This window comes from Salvelinus alpinus, chromosome 8 (assembly GCF_045679555.1).
Source record: "Salvelinus alpinus chromosome 8, SLU_Salpinus.1, whole genome shotgun sequence".
Taxonomy (NCBI): Eukaryota; Metazoa; Chordata; class Actinopteri; order Salmoniformes; family Salmonidae; genus Salvelinus; species Salvelinus alpinus.
The window spans coordinates 67,569,296-67,592,773 of NC_092093.1; the positions used below are offsets into that span (position 1 = coordinate 67,569,296).

The 23,478-nt window shown below is 41.3% G+C and overlaps 1 protein-coding gene across 5 annotated transcripts in view; it reads left to right on the top strand.

Annotated features, from left to right (window-relative positions):
* LOC139583570 (receptor-type tyrosine-protein phosphatase N2-like) overlaps window positions 1–23,478 on the top strand; it is a 278,697-nt gene that overhangs the window by 47,896 nt on the left and 207,323 nt on the right. For all 5 annotated transcript variants that reach the window (XM_071414794.1, XM_071414797.1, XM_071414792.1 and 2 more), the window contains exon 2: window positions 3,092–3,142. In XM_071414794.1, the coding sequence (XP_071270895.1) occupies window positions 3,092–3,142 (51 nt within the window). The remainder of the gene's footprint in view (window positions 1–3,091; window positions 3,143–23,478) is intronic.

Genomic DNA, 23,478 nt, shown 5'->3' on the forward strand with positions numbered 1-23,478 from the left:
TAACAACCACATCATCAACTTTAAGGGGCATGGGCAGATGTGAGGAGGGTTTATTCTCCAAGTCTGTAACTGTTTTCCAGATCCTCTTGGGGTCTGGAGAACTGCTCCGTAAAGTAACTAACTTTGGCCTTCTGGATAGCCTGAGTGCACTTATTTCTCATTTGCCTGAATGAGAGCCAGTCAGCCTGAGCATGCGTGTGCCAAGCCTTTCGCCAAATGCAATTCTTGAGGTGGAGTAACTCTGCAAGATCACGGTCAAACCAAGGGCTGAACCTGTTTTTAATTCTCATTTTCTTGATGGGGTGTGTTTGTTAACAATGCCACTGAAAATATAAAAAATAAGGTCCAAGCGTGTTCAACAGAGGGGATCTGTTACACATGGTGGAGCAGGTGAACCCAAGTGCAGACTCAGACGAGGAGACAGGGATAAGGTAACCACGGTATTTATTGAAAAGCTGGGGGCGATGGGGTGCAGGGCCAGGGGGAGCTCGGGCAGGTAGCAGGGAACCAGGAACTGAGGCTGCGGCTGGGGCAAGGGGAGCAGGGTAAGCAGGTCCGGAGCGGAATCCAAGGAAGCAGTAGAGCGGGAGTCCAGGGCAGGGAAGAAGGACTGACGAGACGAGGTACTGGCGACAGGGACCAGAGTCAGAGCGGACGGAATGAGCAGCGGCTACGATCTGACAGTGTGGAAGTGGCAGGGCTGAGTATTTGTAGAGGTCTTGATTATGGAACAGCTTTCAGCTGGTGGGGATCTGGTCTGACTCCAGCACACCTGTCTCCACTCACACAATCAGATCCACACACAGAGAGCGAGAGGGAGAGAGCACTGGGGGTGTGGCGGCAGGTTAGGGAGACACAGGATGAGAAGTAGAGGGCCTGGCAGGGGCAGATGTAACAGGATCAAGCTGATTCTATACCATTTTACAGAGGCCAGTTTGTGAAGGAATTAAAGTTTTTTTAGCAAGCATCTATGACAAATCAGGACAGGTCGTTTCACTGAGCAGCCATTGCGAACACAGGCTGTAAAACAGTGATCACTAAGGTCATTACAGAAAACGCCAGACTGATACCTATCAGGATTATTTGTGACGATAACATCAAGAAGAGTAGCCTTTTCTGGGTGTTTGGAGTCATACCTTGTGGGATTGGTAATAATCTGAGAAAGATTTAGGGAGTCCCATTGCTTTAGGACTTGGTCAGGTGGTTTAAGCATTTCCCAGTTTAGGTCACCTAGCAGGACAAATTCAGACTTGGTGTAAGGGGCCAGGAGAGCAATTGGGGCAGGTAGGGTACAGTGCTGATGGAGGACGATAGCACCCATCAACAGTCAACAAAGAGTTATTTGAAAGTTTAATACTTAAAACCAGCAAATCAAATTGTTTGGGGACAGACTTGGTGGAGACAACCAAGCTCTGAAGGTGATCCTTGGTAAAGATTGCCACTCCCCCACCTTTGGAAGATCTGTCTTTACGAAAAAGGTTTCAACCAGAAAGGTTAACATCAGTATTCAAAACACTCTTCCTTAACCACGTCTTAGTAATGACCAACACATCTGGATTGGAGCTGTGAACCCACACTTTCAATTAATCCATTTTAGGTAATACGCTTCTAGTGTTAGCGTGCAGAAAACCCAGGCTTTTACGAGAGCAGAAATCAGTGAAGCAGATATCAGAGCACAAGTCAGAATTGGGGCTAGCAACATGATGGGCCAGGGTGTACATGCACATTTCCAGATATCATCAACAGTAATACAATCAAGGCACGGCATAGGACAGTGAGAGCTCTGCAGTGCTGATTTATGACACCTGAATGTGCATCAGATGGCAACAAGATCATATTGTACAGCAATTTGATCAGGTAACATGAATACAAAGCCGGCGAGAGGTGTTTAGAATGGGATGGGAGGCCAAAAGTCTGTGTAACCAATAGAGAGTCAGAGTCCCGAGTGTGGGAACAAACATAGTCTGTCCCACGGTTGGGTAAAGAAAGTTCATAGTCAACAAAGCACGCAGGAGTCATTAGGCAAATAGCATAAAGCATAAGAAAAATATAACGACTTGGGGCTAGCCATTGTAAGTTCAGAGTCACTCGCCTCATCAGTGCGTGTGTGCTGGAGGAGAGCAAAAACTTGAGAGATGGTGTTTTCAGGTCTCTGCTTGTTTGCCAGAGCATTTGCTGTATAATCTGGGAATAATAATCCTTGGGTGTAGGAAGCATTCCAGGTAATTCCATCCAAAATCAGGTTGTAGGTTTGGAGTTTTGATTTGGAGTGAAGGTTATGTTGTAGAGGGTAGCATCCAGTATATGTCCTTGACAAAAAAATCTAAGTTTGTCTAACACTAGATCTATTTTTTTTAAACATGCTGAACAAGTTGGGAGCTCATCTGCTCATGACCTCTCTCTCTCCCATCCCATGGCCATATGAATTGTGCGTTGAATTTTGAACGAATTTATATCATTGTCGCTATGATTTTGCTTGAAGGCCACAGGACTGAGAAATCTTTTTCGGGATTTGGCGGATCCAACTTCTAGGTGCATACACTGCCACCTACTGTACAGCCTGCCTACATGAAATCAGGACTGAACCTGGATGAATGCAACAACCACATCTCTGTCACAAACAAATACAGTCATGGGTGGTAACTTTAGAATTCACTTGAGAGGCAAGGCACTCTGGGAAATAAGCAAACAAGGCTTTACACTAAGCAGTGTGTTAATTTAACACTGAAAAGTGTGGAGCCGTGGCTGGCAGCTGGTGCTCTTGGAACACACTGGCATAGAGCTCATGCTAAAAGCCAATGGCACAGGGGTGTATGACAGTGCTGTGTGCCTCAGTACTCCTCAAATGTGGTTAAGTGAAGAGCCCTGATGTACAATCAGTGTTGTTGCTAATGTTGCCTTTTTTAATCGTTTTATCTCACTCCTTGACCCTTATCAACGGGGACATTTAGATTGAATAGAGATGACAGAGATTAGCATAGGGACGGGAAAGGGGATACCTAGTCATTTGCACAACTGAATGAATTCAACCGAAATGTGTCTTCTGCACTTAAAATTGTGTTTTAAGTTTTCATTTCTCTATCTGTTTCAGGTTGCCTGTTTGAGGATGAGCTCTGTACACCTTACGAGTTCTGCGCTAACGGTAAGCCAACCAGCTTCATAGGATTCACATCTAAAAAGTGACTATCAACCAATTGCCCACCACCCTCATTATACAGTAGCCCTTCAGTGATGGTATCAAATTATATTGACTCACACACACTATTCTAAAACACTCAAATGGCACCCTATTCCCTTTATAGTGCACTAATTTTGACCAGGGCCCATATGGCTCTGGTCAATGGTAATTTACTGAATACAGTGCATTCGGAAAGTATTCACACGCATTGACTTTAATTTTTTTTTGTTACGTTACAGCCTTATTCTAAAATTCCTCATCAATCTACACACAATACTCCATAATGACAAAGCAAAAACAGGTTTTTAGAAATGTTTTCAAATGTATAAATTAAACAACAACTGAACTATCACATGAGTATTCAGACCCTTTACTCAGTACTTTGTTGAAGCACCCTTGGCAGCGATTACAACCTCGAGTCTTCTTGGATATGACGCTACAAGCTTGGCACACCTGTATTTGGGGAGTTCTCCCCTTCTTCTCTGTAGATCCTCTAAAGCTCTGTCAGGTTGGATGGGGAGCGTCACTGCACAGCTTTTTTTAGGTCTTTCCAGAAATGTTAGATCGGGTTCAAGTCCAGGCTCTGGCTGGGCCACTCAAGGACATTCAGAGATTTGTCCCGAAGCCACTCCTGCGTTGTCTTGGCTGTGTGCTTAGGGTCGTTGTCCTGTTGAAAGGTAAACCTTCACCCTAGTCTGAGCACTCTGGAGCAGGATTTCATCAACGATCTCTTTATCCTTTGCTCCGTTCATCTTTCCCTCGATCCTGACTAGTCTCCAAGTCATTGCTGCTGAATATTGTCCCCACAGCATGATGCTGCCACCACCATGCTTCACCGTAGGGATGGTGCCAGGTTTCGTCCAGACGTGACGCTTGGCATTCAGGCCAAATAGTTCAATCTTGGTTTCATCAGACCAGAGAATCTTGTTTCTCATGGTCTGAGAGGCCTTTAGGTGTCTTTGGAAAACTCCAAGTGCGCTGTCATGTGCCTTTTACTGAGGAGTGGCTTCCATCTGGCACCTCTACCATAAAGGCCTGATTGGTGGAGTGCTGCAGAGATGGTTGTCCTTGTGGAAGATTCTTCCTTCTCCACAGAGGAACTCTGGAGCTCTGTCAGAGTGACCATCGGGTTCTTGCTCACCTCCCTGACCAAGGCCCCTCTCCCCCGATTGCTCAGTTTGGCCAGGTTGCCAGCTCTGGGAAGAGTCTTGGTGGGTCCAAACTTCTTCCATTTAAGAATTATGGAGGCCACTGTGTTCTTGGGACCTTCAATGCTGCAGACAATTTTTGGTACCCTTCCCCAGATCTGTGCCTTGACATAATCCTGTCTTGGAGCTCCTGGGACAATTCCCTCAACCTCATGGCTTGATTATTGCTCTGACATGCACTGTCAACTGTGAAACTTAATATAGACAGGTGTGTGCCTTTCCAAATCATGTCCAATCAATTGAATTTACCACAGGTGGACTCCAATCAAGTTGTTGAAACATCTCAGGGATGATAAATGGAAACAGGAGGCACCTGAGCTCAATTTCGAGTCTCATAGCAAAGGGTCTGAATACTTGTGTAAATAAGGTATTTCAGTTTTTTATTTTAAATAAATTTGTAAACATTTCTAAAAACCCGTTTTTTTTGTCATTATGGGGTATTGTTTGTAGATTCATTACATTTGTATTTATTTAATCTATTTTAGAATAAGGCGGTAATGTAACAAAATGTGGAAAAAGGGAGGGGGTCTGAATACTTTCTGAACGCACTGTATGGAATTGGTTGCCATTTGGCATGTAAACCTGAGAGAAGCACCAGAGGTTCTATAAAAACATTCAGCTCAAACAAAGCTGATAAGTCAAGTGTGAGACAAGCACAAAGTTTTTAGGGCCAAACACAAATTTGGGAAAATAAAGAAATGTAGAATATTTGTAGTGTTTTTTCATTGTATAACATCTACACAGAAGCTCAGTCTCTCAGCCAAGTTGTCATGGTTATATATAGAGTATAGGAAGAATTGCCTCTGTAGTTTGCCTCTAGCTATGAGTGTTCATACCATTGAAAATGAAATGACATGTCCTGGGAGAAAAAAGATGGAGAACACGCAGTATACACTACCGGTCAAAAGTTTTAGAACACCTCAACTTTCAAGGGTTTTTCTTTATTTTGACTATTTTCTACATTGTAGAATAATAGTGACGACATCAAAACAATGAAATAACACATATGGAATCATGTGGTAACCAAAAAAGGGTTTAACAAATCAACATATATTTTATATTTGAGATTCTTCAAATAGCCACCCTTTGCCTTCATGACAGCTTTGCACACTGTTGGCATTCTCTCAACCAGCTTCATGAGGTAGTCACCTGGAATGCATTTCAGTTAGCAGGTGTGCCTTCTTAAAAGTTAATTTGTGGAATTTCTTTCCTTAATACGTTTGAGCCAATCAGTTATGTTGTGACAAGGTGGGGGGGGGTATATACAGAAGATAGCCCTATTTGGTTAAAGAGAAAGTCCATATTATGGCAAGACTAGCTCAAATAAGCAAAGACAAATGACACTTCATCGTTACTTTAAGACGTGAAGGTCAGTCAAGAAACTTTGAATGTTTCTTCAATTGCAGTCGCAAAAACCTTCAAGCACTATGATGAAACTGGCTTTCATGATGACCGCCACAGGAATTGAAGACCCAGACTTACCTCTGCTGCAGAGGATAGGTTCATTAGAGTTACCAGCCTCATAAATTGAAGCCCAAATAAATGCTTCACAGAGTTCAAGTAACAGAAACATCTCAACATCAACTGTTCATAGGAGACTGTGTGAATCAGGCCTTCATGGTCGAATTGCTGCAAAGAAATCACTACTTAAGGACACCAATAAGAAGAAAAGACTTGCTTGGGCCAAGAAACACGAGCAATGGACATTAGACCAGTGGAAATTTGTCCTTTGGTCTGGAGTCCAAACTGGAGATTTTTGGTTCCAACCGCCATGTCTTTGTGAGACGTGGTGTGGGTGAACGGATGATCGATACGCCATCCCATCTGGTTTGGTCTTAGTGGGACTATCATTTGTTTTTCAACAGAACCAAGACCCAACACACCTCCAGGCTGTGTAAAGGCTATTTTACCAAGAAGGAGAGTGATGGAGTGCAGCATCAGATGACCTGGCCTCCACAATCCCCCTGCCTCAAGCAAATCGAGATGGTTTGGGATGAGTTGGACCGAAGAGTGAAGGAAAAGCAGCCAACACGTTTTTAGCATATGTGGGAACACCTTCAAGACTGTTGCAAAAGCATTCCAGGTGAAGCTGGTTGAGAGAATGCCAAGAGTGTGCAAAGTTGTCATCAAGGCAAAGGGTGGCGATTTGAAGAATCTCAAATATAAAATATATTTTGATTTGTTTAACACTTTCTTGGTTACTACGTGATTCCACATGTGTTATACATAGTTTTGATGTCTTCACTATTATTCTACAATGTAGAAAAAAAGTAAAAAAGAAAAACCCTTGAATGAGTAGGTGTTCTAAAACGTTTGACTAGTTGTGTATCTCTGTCAGCCGAGTTTTCTTTTGTGAGGGTGGAGACTTCGCAAACCACCGGAACTGTTAATTCTTTGCAAGTATAGACCCAGAAGTTAAATCACACAGCTGACTAAACTACACAAGCTTCTACTTCTGGGTTAACAAATATGACAATGTGTCACATCTTGAGTCAGGGGGGAAATGTGGAGGCTTTGTTAATTTGGCCTTTGGGAAGAATTGTGTACAGTTGCATAGGTCAGGGGTACTCGAAGTGGCAGGGTTTCCATGGATGTACTGCCAGGGGTTCGTGGCCAGATCTCAAAATATAAAAATGGAGAAAAAAAACATGTATATTTTTGTACATCTCCGAGTAGGAGTGCTGGTCCAGGATCAGCTTCACCCTGTCCATCTAGGCTTATTCATTGTGATCTACATTCAAAAGGCAAAACTGATCTTAAATCAGCACTTCTACTCTGAGACGCTTGATACATACAGTGTGGTCCGTGTTGTTCTGTCATATGCTTTTAACAGATCCCAAGCCTAAACGAGACATCACATCTGTTTGATTTTTCTACACACCAGGAAGCATAATGACTAAACATCTGGGTCTAAATGTTATTTTGCTTAGTTTAGCCCAAACGAGCTTATTATAAAATCAATGCAACAAATGAGGTGAGGCTTGCAAAGGAACGCTTATATTGGATCTCCATCTTTTCACACTGATTCTATATTCCAAACTCCTGATATAAAATCTTAAGAAAATCTTAAGAAAAAGCTGAAATAGTTATTTTGATCCTGGAATCTCTCTCTCTATACATTACGCTCTGGCCTCACAGCGTGTAGACAGAATTGAGATTATGTCTCTACCCTCATTTCCCTATTAACCCAATTTAGCAGGAGGGAACTGAGTGAGAGGAGGCACAGTGCTGAAATGAAAAATAGGGTTTGCGTTTAATAACCCTGACCGGTGTGCTTTACATAGTCTAATTAAAGGGAAATTGCTGACACCTCTCGAGCAGAATACCCAGAGGCTCTTTGGATACAGAGTGTGGTGGTGAGGCCTTTCTTGCTTTATGTTGAAGATGAGACCGAGTGTGCTGAGCTACTGTCGTTTAACTAATGGAAAAGAAAGCAGAAGAGGATTCTTGAATGTATCCAAGAAGGATTTTGCCTGATAAAAGTGGTATTCTTCCATTTCAGCTGCAGGGAAATTGACTATCAGTTTTTAAATGCCAATCAATCATTGGAGACCTGTCCAAAGTGGGATTACAGCCAATGAGGTGAAGAGGGCACAGCGCATGGAGAATGGTATTTCCTGTCCACACCTAATATAGCCTCATATCCTCAGTCAATGAAATAGTGTTGGAAAAATAGGTTTACATGGTGGAAATGTGTGCATCTCTAACGATTCAGAGAGCAATGCTGAGGGGTGTTATTGAGTAGCAGCTTTAATGTGGGCACCCTTATTCATATCTAAGATTATGCTCTGTCACTCTATAGACCCATTCACTCATAATGAATAACACTGTGAGAAGAGTGTGTGGTTGTATAACTAGCTCTGCCACTTAGTCTCTGCTTGCGGTCCCTGAAGAACTTACCTGGTTTATTGGTTCAACCTTACTCTGTTTCTCATTCAGCCTGGCTGCTAGCATGGCAGTCATTGACACAGGAGGGAGATTTCTAGAGGGAAGTCATTTCACACCATCACCAGGAAATGGCCCCTTTTCTATGGCAGAGAATTTTTGGCGGAACTCTTAGCGTCTCCATTAACTCACTGTAACAAATTGTAGTACATTTACAGCATACGATTGACAGTTAGCTACTGTAATTCTATATTACAGTACAGTACTGTAAAGAGCAATACATTATAGGGGCTCAATTATATTTACAGCAGCATACTGTGAATTATGGTGCATTGTGGGAAAATGTTGTGGGGGCGGGGTAAGAATCTCTGGTTCATATATATTTTTTTGAGGTGTGCCTTGTAAGAGGCTATATTTGTTGCACCCATTAGTGAGAATGCTGTACCCCACAGAATACAGTACTATACCATATTGTTTTTAAATCTAAAAACATAATTCTACATTAGCTTTCTTTCTGTTGTGCTACCAGTAATTTACGGTAATTCATTACAACCCCACAAACTCCAGTACTGTATTTTGGTAATATTAAAACCCTTTCCTGTAAATCAACAGTAATTTACAGTAATTCATTACAACCCCACAGACTCCAGTACTGTATTTTGGTACTCTAAAAACCATTTCCTGTAAATCAACAGTAATTTACAGTAATTCATTACAACCCCTCCGACTCCAGTACTGCATTTTGGTACTCTAAAAACCATTTCCTGTAAATCAACAGTCATTTACTGGCTACTGGCTGCCAGTAATTTACTGTAATTCAGTATGTTAGGGTTTGTTCCTTTCGTCCTTGTCAATCATTGGCTCATTGGTGAAATTAGCATGATGACAATATCTTTAATTAAATAATTCAAAAACCTTTATTAATGCAATTGGAGACAGAAGTTGACAATCAGGAACGTAGCACGCATGTTTCCGAGTAAGTTCTGCATCAAACCAAAAGTCTCAAGTTGTTTTGTTACACCCTCAGTCTAGCCTGATGTCACTACCTACGTCATTACCTTTTTACTCCTGAGACCAAAACCCTGCCTACCAAGCTATATAAACAATGTCTTTTAGTGTTATCTAAAACTTGCAAGATAACGTCCTCTCCCCAAAGTTGATTTATTGTGGAATGTTTGACTAGTCTTATCTCCTCCACTCCCCTGCAGACCTCCTTCTTCACAGTCACACATTTCTCTAGAGACACCTCTTTATAATGAGGCAGATAAAGAGAATTAGAAAACAACTGTGGAACAATATTAAAACCTCATAATGTATATATATATATTGTTAATCTGTAGTCTAGGACCCTATAAATGTAAGGTGGGAGGGGTTTTATAACTCCTCCCCTTCTATTAATACAACATAAGTATAATCAATTATTCTAATACTTCAAACATTTTGGTACAACTCTTATCATGACCCCTAGGTGAACCCGACAAGTACCACCCCACAGAATAAAGTACCATACTATATTTTTGGAGCGGCAAAAACTTGTAACACTAATGGGTGCAGGGTATAATTTTTTTCTGGCTCATTAAAATATTTTGACGAGTGCCTTGAGGCTATTTGTTGCACCCATTATTAAGAGTGATGTACCAATTGAACTGCTATGTGGTAGAAGTGCCCTAACAATTTAATGTGTGTTGGCACATTGCTAATATTGCAATTACAGTAGCATTAACTTTCTAACAGTATAGTAGGCTAACTTTGCAGTATTGTACTGTATCGTTGCTCTGATATTACAGCAATTTACAGAAAGCTGGTGACAAGTTACTGTGACTATTACAGTAATTCCAGAGATGGGAAGGATACATCAAAAAGTATCTTGTTACAAATGCAAAATATCTTGAAGACCAATGTATCCTTAACGACAACAACATTCTAATTTTTTAAATTCAAGATACTTTGCTCCCAGATGTCTGTTTCTGGTGAGCACTTAAAGAAAACAATCTTCATGCTTTAAACCAGAAACTTGTGTGAGAAGCATAAACTGCATTGGTTAAGGGCTTGATGCCCCCCCCACCCCCAATCTAGATCCTTGTGTAGTCTGTTAAGAGCTTCCTACTTCATATGGACCTCGCTTCCCCTTCCTTTTTCTGCTCCAATCTAATAACCGATATTACTAAACAATGTCACTTAACATAGACCTACTGTGTCATACTGTGTAGCCCGTAGCTTGTAATTACGAGGTTACAATTGTAAATCAATGTGGGTTAACATGTTTATTCAGATTGAAATAGTCTGCACCCCAAATGGCACCCTATTTCTGATTTGGCTCTGGTCAAAACTAGTGCACTATGTAGGGAATATGGTGCCATTTGGGATGTATTGGCCTTGTGTAGAAGAAGTGCATTATTTGGGAATATGGTGCGGTTTGGGATGCTGCCAGGGACATTTCCAATGGTATTGTCTCCAGAGCCTGTTTCTCCCAACTTCAGATTGACAGGTCTCCTCCTGAAATGCTTGCTGTCCTTGATTGCCTGTCAGCTTTAGTGATCCGTTGTGTTATCCTTAAGCATTAGTGCTCACAGATAAATGACTTTACTGGTGGTAGGATTCTGTCTGTCTGTCACAATGGGGAAGGATAGAAGGTCTGGATTGAGAATTATTTACCTGGGGCAAAAAAAGCCTCTTATATCTGTCAATCAACATTCTACAGATTTCTTTTCCAAGGCCTCACACACTAAACAACTCTATTGATGTGTCCCAAATCGCACCTTCTTCCTTATATAGTGCATTACTTTTGGTCAACTTATGGTTACTTTCTGTGCTCTCGTCATGTAATGTGTGCATGCACGGGGGGACACAGATATTTATTTTTTGTCAGCTGAACACTTCTGTAGCCTTGGCAAAGCAATATTGGAAAAGTGTGCTCTGTCGTCCATCAGCGTTTTAGCTCAGACCTCAGTGATTTGTTCAGACGTTGTTTTGGCCCTCTTTTGGCATGTTACCTACTTGTCATACACATATTTAATTATAAGTATCTCAGTATTTGATAACTCTGCAGTTTTGCGTGTTGTCTTTTGTTTGTTCAACTCTCCATGTGGCCCACAAAAACCATGTACTGCTCATTCAAGCGTGAAATTAAAACACAGTTTGAAATACATAAAAAAGTCAGAGTGTTAGGTGTCTTTTTGGCGAGCAAAACGCAAAAGCGAAGGTATAACACTGTGTACAGATCCCTATGCGTTGTACAATACCTCGAGTTTCCCTGTATTTAGGCGGGAAACAACTGTGAAGGAGCTGTACTCTATTGCGTGTTTGAGTCTGTTATTAATTAATTAACTTTTACTGCAGTGGGTTAAATCAGGGTCACACAGTGTTTCTTAGTAGTCTTAAACAAATCTACTTTGAAACAAAAGTATACACCTCACACAGGGTTAAAACCTGTACCATGTCAGATATAGAGTTGAAATGTATTCAATTTTGAATTTGCATCCCAACATTACACTTTATATACATCACAGAAGACTGAAATATAACAAAACCATTTGACATAGAAACACCAGATTGTTTGGCGGGCTTTTTAAAATAATGTTTAATTAATTATGAAATTATTAAAAATATTAATAACATTCCACCCATGAGGCTCTGCCCCACCTGCCCTTAATGACGGGTCGCCACTGCTCCAAGGAGAGAACAAGGAACTTACTTCCAAGGTAAAAACCCTCGATTCCAACATGGATTCTCTACTCAGGGAACACAGGGTGATGAGTGAGTCGCTACTAGACATACAAAGCCAAAGCATGCGTGAAAATCTATTATTTTCTGGGATTCCTGAAGACGCATCAAATAATCCAGAGGGGGCGATCAGAGAGTTCATGCAATCCGCCTTGAAACTTCGTCTAGAGACCGTAAACAAGGTGGCTTTCCACCGAGTGCACAGACTTGGAGCTCGGAGCGACAAGACCAAGAGTCCCCGACCTACAGTTAGCCAAAAACATTTGAACTAATTTTTTCACAATTCCTGACATTTAATCCTAGTAAAAATGCCCTGTGTTAGGTCAGTTAGTATCATCACTTTATTTTAAGAATGTGAAATTTCAGAATAATAGTAGAGAGAATGATTTATTTCAGCTTTTCTTTCTTTCATCACATTCCCAGTGGGTCAGAAGTTTACATACACTCAATTAGTATTTGGTAGCATTGCCTTTAAATTGTTTAACTTGGGTGAAACGTTTCGGGTAGCCTTACAAGCTACCCACAATAAGTTGGGTGAATTTTGGCCCATTCCTCATGACAGAGCTGGTGTAACTGAGTCAGGTTTTATAGGCCTCCATGCTCGCACACGCTTTTTCAGTTCTGCCCACACATTTTCTATAGGATTGAGGTCAGGGCTTTGTGAAGGCCACTCCAATACCTTGACTTTGTTGTCCTTAAGCCATTTTGCCACAACTTTGGAAGTATGCTTGTTGTCATTGTCCATTTTGAAGACCCATTTGCGACCAAGCTTTGACTTCCTGACTGATGTCTTGAGATGTTGCTTCAATATATCCAGATAAATTGTGGAGTGCACCAGTCTATTTTGTGAAATGCACCAGTCCCTCCTACAGCAAAGCAACCCCACAACATGATGCTGCCACCCCTGTGCTTCACGGTTGGGATGGTGTTCTTCGGCTTGCAAGCCTCCCACTTTTTCCTCCAAACATAACAATGGTCATTATGGCCAAACAGTTCTATTTTTGTTTCATCAGACCAGAGGACATTTCTCCAAAAAGTACGATCATTGTCTGCATGTGCAGTTGCAAACCGTAGTCTGGCTTTTTTATTGTGGTTTTGGAGCAGTGGCTTCTTCCTTGCTGAGCGGCCTTTCAGGTTATGTCGATATAGGACTCGTTTTACTGTGGATAAAGATACTTTTGTACCTGTTTCCTCCAGCATCTTCACAGGGTCCTTTGCTGTTGTTCTGGGATTGATTTGCACTTTTCGCACCAAAGTACGTTCATCTCTAGGAGACAGAACGCGTCTCCTTCCTGAGCGGTATGATGTCTGCGTGGTCCCATGGTGTTTATACTTGCATACTATTGTTTGTAGAGATGAACGTGGTACCTTCAGGTGTTTGGAAATTGCTCCCAAGGATGAACCAGACTTGTGGAAGTCTACCATTTTTTTCCTGAGGTCTTGGCTGATTTCTTTTGATTTTCCCATGATGTCAAGCAAAGAGGCACTGAATTTGAAGGTAGGCCTTGAAATACATCCACAGTTCACTGGAATTGTGATACAGTGAATTATAAGTGAAATAATCTGTCTGTAAACAATTGTTGGAAAAATGACTTGTGTCATGCACAAAGTAGATGTCCTAACCGACATGCCAAAACTATAGTTTTTTAACAAGAAATGTGTGGAGTGGTTGAAAAATGAGTTTTAATGACTCCAACCTGAGTGTATGTTAACTTCTGACTTCAACTGTATCATCGCAAAATTTGAACACTACCAACAAAATGAGCTGATCAAAAGCAGAGGAAGGGAGCTTAAAGGGACCAAATTCGGTCTCAATGACCAATTTCCCTGGGAGATAAACGAACATCGCAAGAGGCTGTATCCTCTACAGAGGCAACATAGGGAGATGGGTAAGCGTACCTTTCTCATTGTGGACTAACTCTTAATAGATGGACAGCTCTTCCGAGACAGAACCATAACACCATGGCTGTACTAAATTCTACGGGGACGTAAGGTTACGGGAAAAAAGTATGGGAACTGTAAAATTATCTGAACATTATGAAGTTGATATGAACACACGCACTCAATTACATGCTCGCTTACACATACAGACTTATACACACACACATTTGATGTCTCTCTCTTCTCTCCCTCTCTCCCCTTTCTCTCTATTGTCGAGAAATGTTCTATAATGTAATATGTTTTTTGTTCATCTATCTTTTCTATGTCTTTGTCTACATGTTTATCAATGTTTACAACAAGCAAGGGGATGAAATCAGAACAGGGACATTGGGGAAAAATTCCATATTGTACGGGACACATTTGTACTATAGTGAAGCCGTCTCTATAGTAATGCAAGGTCTCTTTCATGATCATGTGAAACGTCAATAGCTATGGAAATGATGTTAAAGGTAATTATGATGCCACTATGATGGTGATACAATAGGGATTACAATTATCATCCTGAATATTAAGGCTATACTCACTTCATGTTACACACATAAGACACTCAACCATGCAAATTGGCTGGGTTATTATTTATTTGGACATCACACATAGTCTTACTCTTATCCAGGCATTATACACACTCACTAAATCACATCCAATTTCATACACATCCACCTACTCAGATTTACTACACACATAATATCTTGATTCAATTTTCTAACATCTGTGGCATTGGCTCACAGGCAAACAGGCAAGGGAATAAAACAAATATTCCTGGAACCTGTTTCTTGAATTCTAAATATCAGACATTTGACATAATACCTCTTATGGCAGTAACTTTACAAGCACAAATGTTGGTCAATTTAGATTGACAATAGTATCTAGTTATGATAAGTGTACAATATTACGTATTGGATCTTTAAAAAATACTACTTTTACATTACCCTGCAGTTTACCTATAAAAATGGGCTGATGGTGAAGGAGTCATAACTGGTATTTATATCACAAAATATATAAATGAGCTCCACAATGAATGGAATGGAATTATTTTATTTATTTTTTCTCGGTGGGTGGGGTGGGGGGCTGGGGGGGGGTCTTGGAGGTGGGGAATGGAATTATTTAATTTTTTCTCAGTCGGAGGGGGACTGTGGGGGTGGGTCTGGGATGGTTGAGGGGCAGCTATTGGAGAACTGTGTGGGGGATCTTGGAGGGCTGGTGGGAGATCTGTCGATGTGCCCTTGAGCAGGGCGTTGACCCTGGTTGCTTCTGTGTGTCGCTCTGGATGGAAGTCTGTTAGATGACTAATGTGATGTAGTTGTTGAGCACCTTCACTGCAAGTATATTGTATGTTTTAAATATTCAATAAAAATACATTTAAAAAAACGTGCTGATTAAAAATGTGTTGCGCAATAGCCTATGCCTACACAATTGTGCACTGTGGACTAGGTGTCCAATCTGACACACAGACACGTATAAAAACATTAACTCATTACCTTGAACCTTTCTTACTAGAACCTGCTGTAAATAAACCACTTTTAATCACTTGACTGTCATTCAGAAAGTTATTTTCTGAATCAGCTGATGATTGTTGAACATTTTCCCACAGGCTTAACTATACGGCTGGACACCTAATGCACATCCAACATGTATTATCTCCAAAATACGTTCATTAAAATGAAAATACATTCTAGAAATTAGATATAGGCCAAGATATAGTATAGGCTGTTTTAAGCCTTCAGCCTTTTTATAGGCTACAATATTCTACCCATATGAATGAAAATTAGGCCATAACTGGACCAATTTCTGTAGGCTATACTGTATTTACAATATTCTGCCCATGTGAACGAATGTATATACAATATTTATAGCCATAAATTATTGAATTAAAAGTAGTAAAAATTCACATTATTTCACATTATTCAATAACACTCATAAATCCAACCACGCAAAAAGCTGCAGCTCACTTCACAGCTTCCCCAGGGCTTCACAGCTTCCCCGGGAAACTCGACATATTGTAGCCTCGCAGGGAGGAAAGAGTAGCAGACGAAGGAGTTCGCTTCTGCTGCAGTGTTCGCGCTGGAATATAACTCGTTGCGGCTGTGCTTCGATCCATACCTGAGTCTCCATAATGCTTTCGTTTTTGTTTTGTGTCTTTCTTTATGGAAATCAATTGAGACCTAGGTCCCTTTCACAAGTGAGCCATGAACAATACACAATTTAAAAAAGGCACAAGAGCCAATCCATCAAAGCATGTGCAGTCCTCCAGGCCAAGTTTGATGTGGTCCATCACATTCAATTTTTAAGTGATTAGGTAAGCAACACTTTAAAAATCATCTCTGCATTTTGTAATTCTATCGGCCTAGGGGATACTTGTAGAAAATGTAGAGCAATGACAGAGTACAATACTGTAAAATGTCCCTACTATACTGTAAGAAATTTAATGTTACTGTAGTCATGTTGGTATTTTACTGTAATTACATGGGATTCGTGCAAGCAGGTTGGCTGCTAGGTATGTGTATATTACAGCATATTTATGAATATTTGGTGTTTTATATCACTTGCGCTTCTAGTGGCCTAAATAAAGGCTTCCTAACTGTCTGTAATAAAAAACAAAACAGATCTGTAAAAAAAACAGATCAAAACGACAATGCTTAACATTCAACCATAAATTATAAGGGTTAATGCAGTCTACGCTGTTTTAAGGTCCTTACCACTGAATAGTGTCTGTTCAAGGTGCGTAGGAGTCAAAGTAAGAATACTTCAAGAGACGGAGAACAGCACACTGTCAAAAAAGGAATAAATACAAAACTGAGGCTTGCATGCAAAATAAAGATGTTTATTAAAACACGGTGCCCAGAAAATATTAGTCAAAGAAAGTGCATGAATGTGCAACAAATATACCCTCTTACAAGGCACACCTCAAAATACACTACATGGCCAAAAGTATGTGGACACCTGCTCGTCGACCATCTCATTCCAAAATCATGGGCATTAATATGGAGTTGGTCCCCCCTTTGCTGCTATAACAGCCTCCAGTCTTATATGTAGGCTTTCCACTAGATGTTGGAACATTGCTGCGGGGACTTGCTTCCATTCAACCCCAAGAGCATTAGTGAGGTTGGACACTGATGTTGGGCGATTAGGCCTGGCTCGCAGTCGGCGTTCCAATTCATCCCAAAGGTGTTCAATGGGGTTGAGGCCAGTCAAGTTCTTCCACACCGATCTCAACAAACCATTTCTGTATGGACCGGGGGCATTGTCATGCTGAAACAGGAAAGGGCAGGAAAACAGGAAAGGGCCTTCCCCAAACTGTTGCCACAAAGTTGGAAGCACAGAATCGTCTAGAATATCATTGTATGCTGTATGTAGCATTACGATTTAGCCTAGCCCGAACTATGAAAAACAGCCCCAGACCAATAATCCTCCTTCACCAAACTTTACAGTTGGCACTATGCATTGGGGCAGGTAGTGTTCTCCTGCCACCCGCCAAACCCATATGCGTCTGTCGGACTGCCAGATGGTGATGCGTGAGAGCGCGTTTCCACTGCTCCAGAGTCCAATGACGGCGAGCTTTACACCACTCCAGCAGACGCTGGGCATTGCACATGGGGATCTTAGGCTCCTGACGAACAGTTCTTGCGCTGATGTTGCTTCCAGAGGCAGTTTGGAACTCATTAGTGAGTGTTGAAACCGAGAACAGGTGATTTTTACACGCTAAACACTTTAGCACTCTGCGGTACCGTTCTGTGAGCTTGTGTGGCCTACCACTTTGTGGCTGAGCCGTTGTTGCGCCGAGATGTATCCACTTCACAAAAACAGCACTTGCAGTTGACCGGGGCAGCTCTATCTAGCAGAAATTGAATGAACTGACTTGTTGGAAAGGTGGCATCTTATGACGCCGTCATAATGACGGTGCCACGTTGAAAGTAACTGAGCTCTTCAGTAAGGCCATGCTACTGCCGATGTTTGTCTATGGAGATTGCATGGCTGTGTGCTCGATTTTATACCCCTGTCAGCAATGGGTGTGGCTGAAATAGCCGAATCCACTTATTTGAAGGGGTGTCCACATACTTTTGTATATATAGTGTATGTTAATGAGCCATTTTTTCGCCATCCACAACGTTTTCCCAAAATGCACCATAACTCAGAGTATGCTGCTGTAAATACACAGCAAAACAGGTAATACAGTACTTCACTGTAAAATTGTATTAAACTTTTTTTTCTGTGTTTTCCTGTGTGCGTGTGTGCGTGTGTGTGGGTGTGTGCGCGTGCGTGTGCGATGTCTTATGTGCGATGTCTGCTGGGAATGTCCTGTCAACTGTAGAGAAAACAACACATTTACAGTGATAGTTGTCATGGAAACTGGTGTAGGAGCACAACATTATATCAGACAGTCACCTGTCGCTTATGTCACTGCCGTCTCTTCATCTATGATACACTCCCTATTAGATTGTTATTAACTCAATTTGTAAATCTAAAATTCATAATGTATGTTCACACTGAAATAATGGCTTCTCAACATAAAGATAAAATGAGTCCCATACTATTCTTGAGCATCCTTTGGAAACAGTTGAGATGAGTACTGCACATTTTCTATATCCCTATTTGTTTCTCCATCTCCTCATCTCGCTTCTATTTATTTTCTTTCTTTCCTGTTGTCATTCATTCAGACATAATGTAGCCTACATGTCTGCAGTTCTCTGTATAACTACATGGAGATGTGAAGTTATTTTGTCAGCTTGTATTTTATTTTTAACCAGGCAATTCAATTAAGAACACATTTTTATCTTACAATGACAGCCTACCCCAGCCAAACCCTCCCCCTACAACGCTGCGCCAATTGTGCGCCGCCCTATGGGACTCCCGATCACGGCCGGTTGTGATACAGCCCAGGCTCGAAACAGGGTCTCTAGCACTGAGATGCAGTGCCTTAGACCGCTGCACCACTCGGGAGTACAGTATATGTGCACTGTGAAAATAACATGTCCCCTACGTATTTATTTATTTGGACAGTGAAGCTAAAACTTTTACTTTGGCTCCATACTCCAGCATTTTGGATTTAAGATCAAATGTTTTATATGAGGTGACATGTTTTAAATTGAGGGTGTTTTCATACATGCACTCTAAGAAAATATGTATTAGTTAGGGTCGACACATGGTGTGTTACTTTTAACAAAATCACTGTGTTGGAACAGCATGGTTTGTGTACATTTTTCAACACATTTTGTGTAAATTCCTGCAATTAATGTTAAAAGCTGAAAACCATACAACACACCCTAGATTGACCAATCACATTGCGGCTCCGAAGTCATCATGCATCTACACTCTTAGAACAGATGTATTTAAAACAACACATGTTGTGTTGCTTTTAGCACATTTAACACATGACCTGTGCACATTTTTCAACACAGTGATTATGTTAAAAGTAACACAACTTGTGTCATCCCTAACTAGACACGCAGATGTGTAATTAATAAATGTGTTTTTTCCTTACCCATATTGTGTCAGAATCCACTTTAAAAGTATGTAAATGGCTGGTGAAGATGTGTAGAAAAAAGTAAAAAAAATATTTAATTAATACAGTGAGTGCTCCATACACAAAATCGTACATGAAACCAATTCTGTACATGCAAAATATCCTCCTTGAAATATTTCAAATGTTTTAGTGCTCGTTAGATATGCAGTCCACGGAAACCAACTCAGACAATGTTGTACCTGAGATACAGGAGAACAGACTGTTTTTGGATATGGCAGCCATTTATTGCATACCAGAGGCAAAAATGTACCTCTATCACAGGTGACCAAAAATAACTAACTGAAAGACACCCATGCCCCCACTAAGCCACACATTCAATATAATGTACCTCTACCATAGACCAGTTAAACTGGTACAACACTTCCACTCACGGGTAGCCTAAAACACCATGACAATCCATATTTCATTAGGCCTTATTTTGAGGCCTAGTATAGGCTTATGCAGTGGCCTGAAACTAATGGTTTACAGGCCACATCAGGCCTGCAAGTAGGGTTGCAAAATTCCAGTATCTTTCCCCAAAATTCTCTGAAATTCTGGTTGAAGGAGTCTACATTGTATGGTTTTCAGCTTTTAACACATTAATTGCAGGAAGTGACACAAAATGTGTTGGAAAAAGTACACAAATCATGTGTCAACACGGTGATTGTGTTTAAAGTAACACAACATGAGTTGTCCCTAACTAGACAAACGGATGTGTTAAAAAAATAACACATATTTTCTAAGAGTGTATACGATTTACCATTTAGAAATTAATGCACTTTATCAATCTAGTACCCCCATTTGAAGGTGTCATAAGTGTTTGGAAAAAATTAACTTATAGTGTATTACATTTAGTCAAAGGTTTACTATTTGGTCCCATATTCATTGCAGGCAATGACTTCATCAAGCTTGTGACTCTACAGACTTGTTGGATGCATTTGCACTTAGTTTCGATTGTGTTTTGGATCATGTTGTGTACAATAGAAATGAATGGTAAATAATACCACAGCATCCTACCACAGCCACCCCAACAGTCCCTACACCACCTCACGTGCAAACACATTGGCGGGGACAAAGCTGTTGCTAATTTATTGTGCTAGACACACGGAAGGCTACATTATCAAGGCTATATCTTGTTAAATCTATTTTCTATCAACCCAAAATAAATACCATGTCACAATAGCACAATTTAATAAATATGTGTATACATTTGATTTAGGAACACTGAACAGACATGTAATTAAAAAGTTCTCAAATGAGCTGAAGCTGAAAGATAGTGACTGGTGGTGTGTACAGACAATGGATGAATAGTAATACATAGGATAAACCTAGTAAATGACTGTGAGAAGACAATGTGAAGCTGGTTCAGGACAGCCTAGTGGTTAGAGTGTTGGGCCAGTAGCTGAAAGGTTGCTGGTTCGAAAACCTGAGCCAACAAGGTGAAAATTCTGTTGATGTATCCTCACGCATGGCAATGAACCCTAATCTTCTCCAGGGGTGGGTGCACTGCACTACTATGGCTCACCCTGTAAAACAACACATTTCACTGCACCTATCCGGTGTATGTGCCAATCAAAGATGTCATTTTTATATTCCTAACACCAGGCCCCGAGCCCCAATCTCCCAGCCATCACAGCATGCTCCTTCAGTCCAGAAAACCATTGAATTATTGGCCAGACAGGGGCGACATCATGGGTTGCCTAGCAACCTGCATTGGGTAAAGTGAGATACCTGCTTATAAGGGAGATAACAGGGTCCCTGATAACATCTCAGCTCCGATGATGGCTGGGTGCTTATTGCATTGCTGTCAAAAAATGGTGTCAGCTATTAGCTCCCAAACAGGAACTCAAGCTTACAAGAAACTGCAGGGAACACAAAACTTCAACTTTTTTTGGGACAAAGGTTATGTTCCACCCTCAGAGCAGCACTGTTTAAGCACTGTTGTCAACGCTTTCACAAGTTTGATAACCCATTCTAGTACTCCATTATCCTAACATAGCCTGCAGTACATGACAGGGATGGGCAAAAATGACAAAATACAAATGTTAATTTTTACATGTATATTTTCGTCTTTTAGTTATTATCCAGAGAGACTTTCAATTAGTGCATTCATCTGAAGATGGCTAGGTGCAACAGCAACATATCACAATCGTATCAAGTACATTTTATTTATCAACATTTTTACATTTACATTTAGTTCATTTAGCAGACGCTCTTATCACATCATAGTGCTACAGACCCGGCACCAGGATAAAGTGACTAAGGGGGCAGTTGAAATCAGCAAGGGGGCACAATTTTGGGGCTTCGGAAAGTGCATTCGGAAAGTGTTCTGACCCCTTAACTATTTTCACATTTTGTTACATAACACACTTATTCTAAAATTGGTGAAATTCTTTTTTTCCCTCATCAATCTACACACAATAGCCCATAATGACAAAGCAAAAACAGGTTAAGACATTTTTGAAAATATATTAAAAATAAAAAAGTGAAATATTGTATTCGCATAAGTATTCCGACCCTTTACTTAGTACTTTGTTGAAGCACCTTAGGCAGAGATTACAGCCTCGAGTCTTCTTGGGTATGACGCTACAAGCTTGGCACACCTGTATTTGGGGAGTTTCTCACATTCTACTCTGCAAATCCTCTCAAGCTCTGTCAGGTTGGATGGGGAGCGTTTCGGCACAGCTATTTTCAGGTCTCTCCAGAGATGTTCGATCGGGTTCAAGTCCTGCTCTGGCTGGGCCACTAAAGGACATTCAGAGATTTGTCCCGAAGTCACACCTGCGTTGTCTTGGCTTCCCACTTAGGGTTGTTGTCCTGTTGGGAGGTGAACCTTCACCCCAGTCTGAGGTCCTGAGTGCAAGGAGCAGGTTTTCATCAAGGATCTCTCTGTACTTTGCTATGTTCATCTTTCCCTCGATATTGACAAGTCTTCCAGTACCTGCCACTGAAAAACATCCCCACAGCATGATGCTGCCCCCACCATGCTTCACCGTAGGGATGCTATTGGCCAGGTAATGAGCGGTGCCTGGTTTCAGACGTGATGCTTGGCATTCAGGCTAAAGAGTCCAATCTTGGTTTCATCAGACCAGAGAATCTTGTTTCTCATGGTCTGAGAGTCCTTTAGATGCCTTTGGCAAACTCCAAGCGAGCTGTCATGTGCCTTTTACTGAGGAGTGGCTTCCGTCTGGCCACTTTACCATAAAGGCCTGATTGGTGGAGTGCTGCAGAGATGATTGTCCTTCTGGAAGGTTCTCCCATCTCCACAGAGGAACTCTGGAGCTCTGTCAGATTGACAATCGGGTTTTTAGTCACCTCCCTCACCATGGCCCTTCTCCCCAGATTGCTCAGTTTGGCTGGGCGGCCAGCTCTAGGAATAGTCTTGGTGGTTCCAAACTTCTTTCATATAAGAATGATGGAGGCCACTGTGTTCTTGTGGACCTTCAATGCTGCAGGAATTGTTTGGTACCCTTCCCCAGATCTGTGCCCTCGACACAATCCTGTCTCGTAGCTCTACGGACAATTTCTTCAACCTCATGGCTTGGTTTTTGCTCTGACATGCACTGTCAACTGTGGGACCTTACATAGACAGGTGCCTTTCTAAATCCTGTCAAATCAAGAGAGAAATTCACATAGGCTGTTTGTAAAAGATGAATTAATTGTATTTAACCTGGCAAGTCAGTTAAGAACAAACTCTTATTTACAATGATGGCTTACCCCGGCCAAACCCGGATGACGCTGGGCCAATTGTGCGCCGCCCTTTGGGACTCCCAATCACAGGGACTATAATTTGTTTTTCAACAGGACAATGACCGAAAACACACCTCTAGAATGAGTAAGGGCTATTTGACCAAGAAGGAGAGTGATGGAGTGCTGCATCAGATGACCTCCACAATCACCCGACCTCAACCCAATTGAGATGGTTTGGGATGAGTTGGACTGCAGAGTGAAGTAAAAGCCCAACAAGTGCCCATTATATGTGGGAACTCCTTCAATGATGTTGGAAAAACATTCCTCATGAAGCTGATTAAGAGAATGCCAAG